The sequence below is a fragment of the Ochlerotatus camptorhynchus genome, unplaced genomic scaffold (assembly GCF_037179485.1).
Source record: "Ochlerotatus camptorhynchus isolate MF236.1 unplaced genomic scaffold, CSIRO-AGI_Acam_v1.1 ptg000305l, whole genome shotgun sequence".
NCBI lineage: Eukaryota > Metazoa > Arthropoda > Insecta > Diptera > Culicidae > Ochlerotatus > Ochlerotatus camptorhynchus.
This window is the reverse complement of record NW_027040793.1, coordinates 993,327-1,007,539: the sequence shown is the minus strand read 5'-3', so window position 1 is coordinate 1,007,539 and position 14,213 is coordinate 993,327. Positions and strand designations below refer to the sequence as shown.

At 38.5% G+C, this 14,213-nt stretch overlaps 3 protein-coding genes across 3 annotated transcripts; all 3 read right to left on the bottom strand.

Moving 5' to 3' along the window:
• Window positions 1-3,226: 3,226 nt before the first annotated feature.
• Window positions 3,227-4,058, bottom strand: LOC135707237 (trypsin-1-like). Its single transcript, XM_065229006.1, has one exon. The coding sequence runs from the start codon at window positions 4,045-4,047 to the stop codon at window positions 3,229-3,231; it is 819 nt and encodes a 272-aa protein (XP_065085078.1). The 5' UTR covers window positions 4,048-4,058; the 3' UTR covers window positions 3,227-3,228.
• A 413-nt stretch (window positions 4,059-4,471) lies between these two features.
• Window positions 4,472-5,427, bottom strand: LOC135707236 (trypsin-1-like). Its single transcript, XM_065229005.1, has 2 exons — window positions 5,340-5,427; window positions 4,472-5,279 (listed from the first exon to the last, which is right to left on the bottom strand). The coding sequence occupies exons 1-2, from the start codon at window positions 5,392-5,394 to the stop codon at window positions 4,516-4,518; spliced, it is 819 nt and encodes a 272-aa protein (XP_065085077.1). The 5' UTR covers window positions 5,395-5,427; the 3' UTR covers window positions 4,472-4,515.
• Window positions 5,428-13,189: 7,762 nt separating this feature from the next.
• LOC135707235 (trypsin-1-like) lies at window positions 13,190-14,162 on the bottom strand. Its single transcript, XM_065229004.1, has 3 exons — window positions 14,041-14,162; window positions 13,672-13,976; window positions 13,190-13,615 (listed from the first exon to the last, which is right to left on the bottom strand). Exons 1-3 carry the CDS (start codon window positions 14,096-14,098, stop codon window positions 13,190-13,192), a joined length of 789 nt encoding a protein of 262 aa, XP_065085076.1. The 5' UTR covers window positions 14,099-14,162.
• Between the last annotated feature and the right edge of the window lie 51 nt (window positions 14,163-14,213).

Genomic DNA, 14,213 nt, shown 5'->3' with positions numbered 1-14,213 from the left:
AAATAAGCTTGTCGTGGTTTGCCTTACGCCACATTACATCCACATGATCTTTTGGCATGTTGTATGATGCCGCACCATCGCCACAACAGTGGGCCGTCTCGTGTCCGCGGTACGTTGTTCTAGAGTTTTTTTTTTCGATTACACGAGTGAATCCCGTAAATTTAATACACGTATCATGTGGACATTTGATTTAATTGGTTCCAAAATGGAATACCCCGTGATCCCGGCGATATAGGAAGTTACTGTGTTCGGCAAACATTTTCAGGTGACTAAGATCTTTCCGATGGTGGACATGTTCAGAGTTCAGCCACTAGGTGGCGTAAGTATACATATGAGATTTTTTATGAGCCATTTATATCTCATGAACCAGACATTCATGGGAAATACAGTCCTCAACAATGTTTTTTTCCCCGGTGGACAAGGCCTTCTACATGAAGAACAGGTTAATTGCGAATGCTCTTGTTACGCGACTCAATTGTATATGTGCTTTATCACAAGATCCTGACTTACTTGGAAAATACAGTCTTATATTATTATTTAGCTTTATTTAGGAGGCTTTCAGCCTTAGGCTGGTTCGCCTCCAATAAATACAGTCTTCTACATAGCTGCTAAGCTAACCAAGTCCTTTCAAATGATGGACAATACACTCTTATAAATTATCACCGACTTCGGTAATTTTTACCGAAATCTGAACAGCTGAACTTTTCGGTAAAATTTATGCAATTCAATTCAATTGCTTTTCAGCTACTTTGAAACTAAATCTCCACTAAAATGACAAGATTTGATAATTTAAACAAGGTTGAAAAAGTTTTGACATTATTTTCAAATTCAATAGCCTTTAAAATGAAAGTCAAAGTTTTGCAGAACGTTCAGCTGTTCTGATTTCGGTAAAATTTAACGAACACGGAAACAACATCTTAGTGTGTAAGTGTGTATGATACATGCACAAGCTCTTACGTACACTAGCGCAGTGTACGTAAGAGCTTGTGCATGTATCATATCTCAAGATTTTGGCCTTTTGAGAAATAACTGTTCACTGCTAAGTTGTTCAGATGGCCAAGGTCACTGCAAAGTTGTCCAAAAATATATGAAAACTTTCCCGAAGTCACCCATTCACGGATTTTTTATACGTTGTAGCAAGCGTGATTGACCATTTTATGGATAATCCGGATCATCTGGACAACTTGTTTGTGGCCTCCAGTGTGCATAATTTTGCTTCAATGCGACATTCAGTGAGATAACACATCAACAAGTGCTTGCCCAAAAAAAATGGAGCTCTAGGGCCAGTTTAATTTATTTGCCTATTTTACGGATGTTCCGGATCTTCCGGAGGACCAGTCTGTGATTATCAATATTATGGCCACAATATGAAATTAATTCGAAAAACACATCAACAAGTGTGTTCGCAAAAAAAAAGGAGCTCTAGAAACAGTTTAATTAATTGACCACTTTTACGCATGTTCCGGATCTTTTAATGGACCAGCCTTAGCCCTCCAGGGTACATATTTGGACCAAAACCCCATATTTTTACTTTAAACTCACCAATAAGTGCTTCCGCTAAAAACTGCGCACTTTTACGGATGTTACGGTGTCCCGCTGGAAGACACATTTAACCAAAAGCCATTGTTTACAAAAGCTGTTACGCCCTAATTCCAGCTCTATCAAGACATGAATAATGCTCGCGTAACATTTGAAAAGGGCCTATCAACTTTTGTAAATAATTTGCTAGGTCCTTTTCACGAGAACCGAAGTACGCCCACACAAACCAAGAGCACTATCGGGAAGGGGAGAATTTCCTCTGCCCGATGGTGTTGTTAGCTTGCGTGAGCGTATTCGGTTCGCGCGAAAAAGGCTTAACAAGTTTTGTGTACATAAGTTGATAGACCCGTTTCAGATGTTACGTGAGTATTATTCATGTGTTCATTTTTAGTAAACAGGGCCCTGCTGTTGTGTCACTTTTTGTCGAGTGAGTGAACTCAAATCCATCCGTGCACTCGTCTATAAGGCTGTCCACGAGACAGTTACGATCAGCTGACTTTTTTGTTAACCAAGAGCTTTTGACAGATCACAGTAGAACTGGCAGTTTATTCTCATATGAATTTCTGCTTTGTTTATGTTTACATTCAGCACCATTAACACCAGATCATTCACACACTCAAGATTTCTAGCTATCAGTTCCACTGAGAAACGTCTCTTGGATCAGTTTGACAGATAACATCAGGGGTGTGTGGATTCATGCAGAACATGCAGGGGTGAGTGAAATAGCTTGGGACTGCTTGGGACCCGAGTTGGGACCGTTGTTCTGGTACTGAGTGAGCCAAAAATAATAATGATTTTCTTCGGGACCCAGTGGTCTTAGAGCGAATCAAAACAAACATAGTGTAGTAATAGAATTTCAACTAGAATAGGGTACGTTAATCGTTTGCTTGGGACCAATAGGCTACTAGTTGCGAATTGATATGGTTCCACTGAATATTTTTCGTAGAAAAATATACTAAACTGATTTTAATAATGGTAGTTTTTGTAGATTTCAATACAAGATATTCATTGGGTTGGAATGTGAACAATGCACTTATTAATTGCAACGTATAATCCCTCCAATAAGCAGAAATGATTCTAAATAATAATCGTGTTTTTCTCAGATCCAAGTTATGGTACATGGGACAGATATGCGTAGAACGGCAGAAGATTTCTATAGGAATTACCATGTCAATGGTAGATTTCACCTTATCTAATGTTTATTGCTTATTCGGTATGAATTTTACGTGATATCAAATACCTACCTAAGTAGGAAGCAATTCTATGTTATCTGATGCAGTCAAATGATTTAATGACTTATCAGATATAATTTACAACCGGTACAGTAGGTACCGCACCAGGTGTTTAATGGTTTTTTTTCCAATTCATTTATCAATCGCGTTAGCTTTACGGAGCCGATATTTCATTGTTTGTAGTTTAACAAGAATAATTCAATACTACGTCTTGTAGGGGTGGACCGATTTCTCTTGGTTATAGTTTTGAATGGTTGTGGATAATTATTGATTTGTCTCAAGGCCACGAATTTCAATATGTATGTTCATTGATAGATATTTTACCCAGGTCTCTAACTAGTAATATCGGACAGAATCCAAAAGTCAATTGATTTTTCTTTTCTTTTGGGGGTTAGTGATATGAAAAGTTAATTTGAAATTCTTAATATCAACAATATTGTATTATTATGGAAACCTTTTACACTGCAGTACTATCGATCCAAGCACGGTAGTGAGAAATGCCAACGTACACCGATGGACGTCCAATCGTGCCACATGGCATCCATCCCCAGGACACAATGCCGACCTGAGTCTGCACACCGTTGGCGATGGTGTACAGTGGGCCGCCGGAATCTCCAGAGCAGGCAGAGATACCTCCGGTCAGTGGTCCAGTGCAGAGGTTGGATGGTCCCAGCGGACTGTTTCCTTCTCCTCCGTTGGCTTGCAGGCAAGTCTCGTAGTCGATGATTGGCTTGACGACCTTCTGCAGAATGGCTGGCATCGATGGATTGGCAGTGTTCGAAGTGCTTCCCCATCCGGCAAGAGTGGCCGGTCCTGGTTGGGGCTGATTTCCGATAGGCTGCAGCGTGGCGGGTTGGACGAAATCATTGAAGTTCAAGTATCCGACCAGGCGCATGACAGCCACATCGGAAGGATTAACTCCACCGAGGTATTCCGGATGAACAATGGATTGCTCGACGTTGACCAACTGACGGGTAGTTTCCGAGGCGGTGATATCATGCGATCCAGCCCATACGGCGAAGCGGGCATTCTCAGGCGATTCAGTGACACAATGAGCAGCGGTCAAGACCCAGCGCTGGTTGATAATGCTGCCACCGCAGATGTGAGCCGACAGAGTCAGGATCAAACGCTGAATTGAAACGATGCTCGGAAACTCATGGCGCAGAGCATTAATTCCACCAACAACACGTCCACCACGTGCTAGTTCGATGTAGTCCTTGCTAGGGGCAGCCGAAACCGCAGCAATCAAGCACACTAAAAGTCCGAACAGTTTCATTTTCGTAGATTAACTGTAGGCTATGACCCATAACCCAGCCTATTTATACCTTCCGGATGTTTTTTTTTTGTATTTCTACGCACATTTTGGGAAACTTTAATCGCTTCCGTTATCGTCTTTAAGCCGTCGTTATGTTACCAGCTGTCGATACGAAGGTGTTTGCTTATCTTTTGCTACAACCTGCGTAATGTTTGGGAATTTCACAGATTCAACCGATAACCATTCGGCAACACTTTATTGTATAACGGGTAGTCGGTGGTTTATCACTGTTATCAGAACTGGGCATTTCACTTTGATAAACGTTACAATTTAAACAGCAAAGATGTATGACACGGTGGCAAGCGTAATGCAATTAGACAATGTTTAAATGCCATGATAAGTTTTTGGGGATGGTCAGTCATCAAAGGCAAGCAGAAACTTGTGGTTAATCTTATCCAAAGAGAAACAATTTATTGCATACGAAACCTTTTACACGGCGTGGGCATCGATCCAATCACGGTAGTGAGAAATACCAACATAAACCGATGGACGACCAACCGATCCACATGGCATCCATCCCCAGGACACAATACCGACCTGAGTCTGTACGCCATTTTCAATTACGTACAGTGGGCCGCCGGAATCTCCGGAGCAAGCAGAGACACCTCCGGTCAGTGGTCCAGTGCAGACGTTGGATTCGCCCAACGGACTGGCACCCGGTCCTCCGTTGGCCTCCAGACAAGTTTCGTAGTCGATGATTGGCTTGACGACCTTCTGCAGGATGGCTGGCATTGATGGAACGGTAGTGCTGGAAGTGCTTCCCCATCCGGCAAGAGTAGCTGGTCCTGGTTGCGCGTGTGAGCCAAATGGCTGCAGAGTGGCGGCTTGAACGAAAGCGTTGAAGTTCAAGTAGCTGGTCAGGCGCATGACAGCCACATCGGATGGATTAACTCCACCGAGGTATTCCGGATGGACGATAGACTCATCCACATTGATCATCTGACGGTTAGTTTCCGTGGCGGTAATGTCGTGCGATCCAGCCCAAATGGCGAAACGGGCGGTCTCAGGCGATTCAGTAATACAATGAGCAGCGGTTAGGACCCAGCGTTCGTTGATGATGCTGCCACCGCAGATGTGAGCTGACAGGGTCAGGATCAAACGCTGAACCGAAACAATGCTCGGGAATTCATTGGGCAGAGCGTTGATTCCACCGACCACGCGTCCTCCGCGGGCTAGTTCGATGTAATCCTTTTCTAAAATGATGCATTGTTAATTCACTGCATACGCTTTCAGTCAGTAGCATGTTAACTTACGGGGAGCAGCCGCAACGGCGCCAACCAAGCACACCAAAAGTCCAAGAAGTTTCATTGTTGCAATAGAACTGCAGATCTCTCTTTTTAAGTCTGTATTTATACGATTTTCGAAATTGCATGATAATAGATTTAGATGAGATTGTTTTTTAATTGTAGACCTCCACTGCACTGATACCGTTGCAATTTTAGACCATCAGCAAGCTTATCAAATTGAAAAAAAAAAAAAACATTTACGTATGGATTGGGATTTTCACAGGTTGCTAATCGGTAACAATCACTCCAATAAAATACGTAACGGTTTGCTGTTTGTTGATTTGGGAGATTCTGGTGGAATTTTTTTGAAGTTTAGAATTTGTTACTAATTAAATTCATAAACCTTTCATAATTTAACTAAAGAATGATTATCATTATATCGGTTCGATTATCGGTCCGGTCTAGGAATTTTACGGGTTGGAAAATTTCTCGACTTCCCTGGACATAGAGTATGATTGGACTTGCCACACAATTACTGTGGACCCCCTGTGATCTTATCATTTATATGTTTATATGTTTTGTGGAAGCTGACTTTTGTGCTTAGATTATTATGTATAAACATCTTAACCAGATTTACAAACTCATGGTATGTGGAATTGAAGTGTGTGCTAGGGATTCGCTATCAGCTAGACTATCTACACCAAGGGAAAAGACAGCTGTTGATTATGAGCTAAGAGGAAGAGGAGACAATAGGGGGACTATTATGGATAAATTTTCTGTCGACCGTGAACCAACACCTGATTGGTCGAGTGAACATATAAAAACGCAACAGGGAATCTAATTTCCTTGTATTTTGGCAGTCGACTGCGTCGCTCACAATGAAATAGTTTTTGCACGGTCGTTTCCGCGAGAGAAGAATGTGGATGATGGTTCCACCTCCTACCCCTACAAAGGTTTGAGCTGGACGATTTATCTTTAAGATAATTAAATATGACATTTTAATCAGGTTAGCAAACAAAATCGAACTGGTTTCAGTTACAGATATAAATTCCCTCTAGAGTTTACAGTTGCTTCACAGCGATATAAATGTGGAAAAGCTCAGGCGTCCACCTCTTAGTTTGCCTTTTTGTCCACCTAAAATATTCATAAGTATTACAAGCAATCAAGAGTTAATGAACAATCAACAAAGCATCCTATTACACTAGCAACCCCGCAACGCCAAATTGTATCTCAATTTCCTCCTGAATTTAAAACCCATGGCGATTTCTATCATCTGCTGATTCTATGGCGATTTCTAACATCTGCTGATTTAATTCCTTATTCAGAAAATGAGAGACAATGACAATTCTGCTCCCAGTCGTTGGTGAAAATAAGACATTGCAGTTTATTTTTGAGAAAATTGCTTTGTTAGGCCTAAACCAAATAAACCATGTAAAAAATCAAACCCCCCCTCCTCCCTAAAAATGTAAACCTAACAAATACGCATGAAGATTTCAGTGTAAGTGAATCTGTTTCTCCATGATGAAAAAATGAAGTGTTTCACACAGCAATCGAGTATTCTATATTTATTCTATAGAATTCATGATAGTATTCATGAAAACCATCCCACCGACTGTGACTACAAAGATGTTTTTGATAAAGACATAGCTAATTATAACAATATTAAGTTTAAATTGAGTAGAATTAATTGGCAATCAGTTTTGAGAAATCAAGAGAATGTCGATTGTGCACAACGTTGCCAGGTCATTTTCAGAAAAATCTGGACCTGTCAAAATATAAAATCTGGAAAAATCTGGAATGCTCCAAAAAATCTTGTTTGTAACATAATGCTATTTAAATCAAAGGGATCTGCCGATCTCCCGTAAAAATCGCTCAGTATGATCATCTGGAATTTTTTCAAAGTACCAGAATGTTTATGAATTCCAAGTTTTAAAAAATTATGAAATTATATAAAGCAAACTTGTAAGTATTGCTTAAATCATGCCAAAGTTAAGAAAAGTATTGACACAGTGTACCCATAAAGTTTAAATATCCATTACGCAGCATTTCAAAATTGAGTTAAACTGTAGAAAATGTTTTTAGGATTCTGAAGCAGCAAAGAATCAAGCAACTTTGATGGGATGATTTTTTTAAGCCAAGCTAAGCGATTTACCCAAGTAACCATAGGCACCTTATTTCGCCTTTTTGGCTATATACGGGCCTCATCAGAACTTACAAACATTGGTATAGCCGTTGTTTAGCTGTATATAGCCAAAAAGGCGAAATAACGTGCATATGGTTACTTGGGTAGTCCTTACTATTTGATGTTGTACCAGAATATGTCTTAAAGATTTTTTTAGTTCTAAATAATTCTAATATTACCCTGAGGTTTATCAGACTTAAAATTTTACTCTTGAAGTCATACAACTCACAACACCCGGTAGACCAGTAGGCAATTTTATTCTAAACTAAAATTCTCCTGACTGAAGTGAGAATAAAAGCCTAACATCGTGGTACTCACACACAGTTTACCTAAACTACGGGTAACTCCACATGACCAGTGTTGGAAAAGTTCGCGATATTTCACGAAGTTCACCAAGGGAAAAGTTCGCGAGTCATAGTGAATTTTCGTGAACTTTTCCATCACTGCACATGACCATTACAGATAATTATGCCAAAGAATAATTTTATTACATAACTAAATTTAAATTCTGAAAGCGTCATTTTTGAAGTCTCAGGATCTTGAAATGGTTCTAAATTCTGGAATATATATTTCCTGGGTCTCAGATCATTACATTTTTAGTTAGTCTGAATTTACTTGGAGCTCTTCACAGAATATCTTCGTCCTTTTTTCAGAGTTCAGTTTGAATCATCCTAGAATTTCAGCATACGTCTTTTCTGGATTCCCCTAAAGTAATCTTGATAGTATCCAAACCATTTCAGTAACATTCTATGAGTGCTTGGCATAATCTCTTGTAATCTCTTATAAATCGCTCTCTCATTCCACAGTTCCCTCAGACTGGTAATAATTTCCAAGAATCGGCATAATTTTGTCTCAATTTTTCTCTATGAAATTCCCTTGGAATATTCTTAATATGTATTGGTATGCTCTTCAGAATGACCGTCACATTCTTCTCAAACTTATCCTTTGAACTGCTTTGTAGGTAAGATAAGAATTGTTTTGAAATCCTCTTCAGTATTTCCTAAGTGCTCAAGTAATTTTCCAAAATGGCCCTGAAAGTCTCCCAAAAATTGCAAGATTTCTTAAAATTTGATAAAAATGAACAGAAAAATGGACAGAATCCCATTGAAATTATTTTCCCGATTCGTATCAGCATTCTCCTTAAGTTTCATCTTAAGAATTTTCTATGATTTCTCTTCCGAATTTGTAAAGTTTGTAAAAGACAATTGACACTGTTTTCAACCAGAGGTTGCACAGACTGCATACTCACATTTCACTGTAAACTATTTTCAGAATTACCTTACAATTCTGCAATCTAGGGCAATTCAGAATTCTTAGGTATTTTAGACTGCTAAGGTAGCTCAATATTCACAGGTTCTTTAATAAAAAATGCTAATAATTATAAGATTCCTTTAAAATTCTCCTAAAAAATCTACTTACTTATTCTCAAAAAAACATCACGAACATACTTCAAAGTCCTGGTGGTTGTCTAGATTCAAAGGCCTTGCTAATTTTTCAAAGCTCAATTTATTGTTTTCAATCCTGAACAGTTTTCGATTTCTATAAATTCCAAAATTAGGAAAACTCCTCCACATTGATTTATTTTTATTTTTATGAATCCAGGATTTAAAAAAAAAAAACAATTATAGCCAACATCTAAACAAAAGCTCAAAATAAAAAAAAAATATCTAGCTTGATATTTTTAAAATATTTGAAGATTTTTTTCAGCCATTGCAAACATGTTGTAACAATTCCATGTATGCTGTTGCACTAATGTCCAACGTTGATGGCCTTAAGTAATGAAAGTAGTAAGTTTGGCTTTATTTTATTTTTTATTAGAGGGTCCATAAATTGCAGTGATATTTTTAGAGCAACACATTTTAAAAATCTGGGAAAATCTGGAACATATTTAAAAAATCTGGAAATTACCATGATCTGTCTGTGTATCTGGCACGTCGACTGAAAATCTGGAAAATCCAGATAAATCTGGAATACTGGCAACGCTGATTGTGCAGTAGACGTTTTTTATAAAATTTTATTGGAAATTAAACAAGAGGAAATTCCTTTTAGGATGACCACGTAGTTATCGCTCCAAAAATCCGGTTTGGTTCAATAAGCAAATTATTAATTTGAAGAATCGGAAACAAAAGGCTGACAAAATATATAGAAAACAGAATAATCAGGGTAATTTGGAAAAGTATTTGAATATTTGTGACCAGCTTAATTTTGCTGTTTCTTCTGCACTTAATGAGTACAACATAAAAACTGAAAATGAAATTAAATCATGTCCAAGAAACTTTTTCAATTACGTTAAAACTAAAAAAATAATTCGTACAACTTTCCATCAAAAATGACTTTAGACGAAAAAGTAGGAAATAATTCAGAAGATACCGGGGAAATGTAGGTAATTTCGGCCTAAGTGCCCCTAATTTGGGCCCATACATAAATTCAGCAATCGACTAAATTTTCAATAGCAACCAAAAATATCCATTAGTAACGTCCCAATAACGCGTTCATCTAGATAAAATTGATAAATGGCAGATTTTTAGCGATGGGCCCAATCTTAGATTCATAGGCCAACATTTCCCCTGTAATCTTTTTGCAACATTTTTTCAAGAGACGTACCTACCATAGAGGTAAATCTAAGACCACTGGGTCCCGAAGAAAATCATTATTATTTTTGGCTCACTCAGTACCAGAACAACGGTCCCAAGCAGTCCCAAGCTATTTCACTCACCCCTGCATGTTCTGCATGAATCCACACACCCCTGATATTATCTGTCAAACTTTCATAGCGAATCAAAACAAACATAGTGTAGTAATAGAATTTCAACTAGAATAGGGTACGTTAATCGTTTGCTTGGGACCAATAGGCTACTAAGTGGTGAGCCAATTTAAAATCGTTAGTTTCGTATTGATTGTTGCTACTAGCTGATACAGCTGAATTAAATAGTCGAGAAAAGTGATTCATGTGCACTATTATAAAGCCTCTACTCAACGGTATTATTGTAGAAAGTCATGTATATTTGTTTAAGTCAGTTCAACGTGTTGACGTAGCGAAGATGGTAGTGTCAAGGTTTGCCAATACGGTCGTCTCGAGTTCGATTCCAGGTTCCGGTGCAGGGTAAATAATTTGGTGGTGCCCGGAAAAAATAACCATACAATTACCATAAAATATTATACATTCACAACACAATCTATTTCGAACAATTGGTCCTATTGTATGTATATCATACAAGTAAATTTAAAATATTGCTATTACAATAGATGTACGATACGTACCATATAGTATGAATTTTCAACAATAGAAAAACAATAAAATTAATGATAAATGACTCATGTTTGTTCGGGAAAAAGTGATTTTTTGTATGGTTAAGATACATAACAACCCCCTTGTCCTATTGTAGATTATCCAATTTACCACAGATCCTATTGTGGAAACAATAAATCCTATGGTTATTTTATCGTTGTGGGCAATACGATTTATTGTAAATGCAATAAATTATATTGTATGGTTACAATACATTTCATTGTACCTCTGTGGTTCTTTTTTTTACGGGTGTGCTTATAACTAATTTCGAATAATTTGATTCTCGCAGCAAAATAAACTCAATCAATTCCATCAACAAAACAAAAAACCGTAGATAATATTTAACTCGGCTTCAAGAGAAAGCTGTGTAGCCAATTATTGGATAATCAGGTAAAGGTTGAGTAAGCGCCTTTCAAGTTCACACACCACTAAACAGCAGGATAACAGCTGTATAGAAGCGTAAATAGATATGCAATAAGAGCTTGTTCCAACCGTCACAACAGCTAGAAGTAGCTAACTAAGTTCGCCAGATTTGCTTGTATAGAGATTGAGTAAAGGTTTCCTCATATCGTATAACATATGAATACAGCTTGAAGCTGAATAAATGAAATGAGTAAAGCGTTTACATTGCGAAAATTGTTAGTTGGGTATTTTAATTATTTGATGGCTTCTACACAACCAATCTTGCTGAATAGCATAAACATCAAAAGTGCTTTTTCAACAACTAAACAACCTGTACTCAACTAATAAACTGTGTTGGCGCTACTTTGGAAGCTATTTTACAGTCAACTAGGTTTATTTTTAGATGCGTGCAGTTTTACAGCTTTTACTCTGCTTCTTCGTGAAGTTGAATTAACTAGTCGAGAAAAATGATTCATGTGCACTATTATAAAGCCTCTACTCAGCGATCTTGTTGTAGAAGGGCATTTAAATTTGTTTACGTTAGTTCAAAGTGTTGGCGTACCGAAGTTGGTAGTATCAAGGTTCGCCAATACGGTCGTCTCGAGTTCGATTCCAGGTTTCGGTACAATGTAAAACATTTGGTGTGTGCTTATTATAACTAAGTTCGATTAATTTAATTCGCAGTAAAATAAACTTGATAAATTCCTCCAACAAAAAAAAAAAGCGTAACAATATTTAACCAGGCGTCAAGAGAAAACTGTGTAGTGATTATTGAATAATCGGGTAAAGATTGAGTAAGCGCCTTTTAAGTTCACACACAACTAAACAGCAGGATAACAGCTGTATAGAAGCGAAAATTACTTTGACCCGCTCTACCTACTTTTGGGTTCCTGCACTATAGTGCCGAGATGAGTGAAAAGAACTTAATTTTGGATACTTTTTTTCTGGCAGAGCGAGAAGCCGAGACGACCAACAAAAAGAATAATAATAAGCAATAGAATCTTTTGTCCGGCTGGCTTCTCGTATTCTCTCTGTGCGGGCCCTTAAGGTTCAATTTACTTTGATACATTTTTTAAAAATTCAAAAGCAGTTTTTTTCTACGCATTCTTTTAGATTGCAAAAAGCTCGCGTCATTTTGTGTAAAATGTCAAAAAGAATCGAATAGTGCGAGCTTTTTGCAATCTGAAATAATGCGTCGGAAAAAACTGCTTTTGAAATTTTCCAAAAAGCATCAAAGTAAATTGAACCTTAAGCTGGATTTAGACTAGGCAAGTCAAAATTTGATAAACTCAGTTGAATTCAATTAGCTTGAACCAGGCTCAACTTTTTTTCAATTCAAGTAAGTTGATCATGTCAGTTGAATGGCATGGTTTACACGTTCAATTTATTTGCGTTCAAGTCAGTTGAATTCAACTGACTTGATCAATTGACTTGCCCTGTCTAAACCCAGCTTTAAGCTTGCAATGATTTGTAATCTCACGCTAACAACTCGTACGATCCTGCTTTAATGGTAGATAAGCAAAAGGCGAGTTGAATTTGATAAACGTTATTATGGATAGTTACTTTCGAGTTTGAACACAAAGCTTATTCCTGTTAAATTTCAATTACCGAATTGATAACCGTAATTCTAAAGACTTGTTTATAAATTCAGACCAATTGAGTCTATTAGAGCATAAAATACAGACAGAAACTGCTTCAATTTTGGGCTTTGGTAAAGAAAAACATATCAAGAAGACTGACAACTATGCCTGAATTCAAGGGACAAATGCAGCGCTGCTCTTGAACGAAGGCATTGACTACCAAAGCTAACTCTTAGAAACTGTTCATAAACTACGCAGATCGATTTTGAGAGGTTTTCAACCCCTCCTTCACACCGCGTAGTCCATCACCAACCATCCTATTTGTTACAGTGACAAAAAAAAAACACAAACATAGTCCAGTACGTTTGATTGTACTCAATTTATTACCAGTCCATTAATAGACTAACAAAAATCCTTCTTAAATTCATGAATTCTCCTGAATCCAATCGTTGAAAGCGGAAACGCGGGAGGAAATCGATGGCACTCCCGGTATACCGCACGGGAAAACTTGCCAGGTTATGATACCAACAAGCACATGCTGTCCGTTGGTAACCTGTACTACTGGGCCACCGGCATCTCCGTTGCAGGCACCAATACCACCAGTAGCGGGTCCCAAGCAAACGTTTTCTGGAGTAATCGGCATGACTCCATATAACATTTGGGTGCAATTTTCATTGGGGAAGACTGAAACACGTGTTTGCTGCAGAATGGTTGGCGTGCCTGGCAACAGACCCATTGACGTTGACCCCCATCCGGCGAAGCGTACCACTCCGCTAGGAATAGAATTAGGTATTGGCATGACAACCGGTTGAATAAAACTGTTGAATCCGAAGGGAGATTGCAGACGAACCTAGAAATGAAGATAATTAAATGATCTTTCTTTGATTTTTATAGTCATTGCCTTACAATCGCCAAATCGTAAGGGGTTGGTGATCCGTCGTAATTCGGATGCATGGTGAACCACAACATGTTGACGGTCTGCTCGACCGGTTCAAATTGGTTTAAGTTCAGTTTACCGGCCTGAACACGGTGCCTACCGGCGGATTTTCCGAAAAAACATTGAGCTGCCGTTAGGACGTGGAAGTTGTTCAGAATGGTACCACCGCAAACGTGGGTCGAAATCGTCAGAAACAGTCGCTGGATCGATACTATGTACGGATACTCCCCGGCTAGGGCGTCTACGCCACCAACGATACGGCTATTCTTGCCATCTGTGGGAACAATGTCCTGGATATGCTTCAAATGTTTCAAAGTTTACGTTTGAGAATAACTTACCTGAATTGAGGGCCAAGGCGGTGGCCAAGCACAGGCACAGTACCACGACTTTGATCATCTTCCCGAGTGTGTGTTGTCTGCTGCGCTTCCCGAACCGAACTGAGAATAATCCCTTAAGACAGCTAACGAGGTAATATCATTCGGTTTGAAGGGGGTTATCTTATCATCATCCG

What these genes read in the sequence shown, in the direction of transcription:
- LOC135707237 (XM_065229006.1), bottom strand. Translation starts at nt 4,047, where the DNA reads ATGAAACTGTTCGGACTTTTAGTGTGCTTGATTGCTGCGGTTTCGGCT.
- LOC135707235 (XM_065229004.1), bottom strand. Translation starts at nt 14,098, where the DNA reads ATGATCAAAGTCGTGGTACTGTGCCTGTGCTTGGCCACCGCCTTGGCC. An exon ending in CGCCTTGGCCCTCAATTCAG is followed by an intron (nt 13,977 to 14,040) that starts GTAAGTTATTCT and finishes TTGTTCCCACAG; the next exon opens with ATGGCAAGAATAGCCGTATC. An exon ending in CCCCTTACGATTTGGCGATT is followed by an intron (nt 13,616 to 13,671) that starts GTAAGGCAATGA and finishes CTTCATTTCTAG; the next exon opens with GTTCGTCTGCAATCTCCCTT.
- LOC135707236 (XM_065229005.1), bottom strand. Translation starts at nt 5,394, where the DNA reads ATGAAACTTCTTGGACTTTTGGTGTGCTTGGTTGGCGCCGTTGCGGCT. An exon ending in CGCCGTTGCGGCTGCTCCCC is followed by an intron (nt 5,280 to 5,339) that starts GTAAGTTAACAT and finishes GCATCATTTTAG; the next exon opens with AAAAGGATTACATCGAACTA.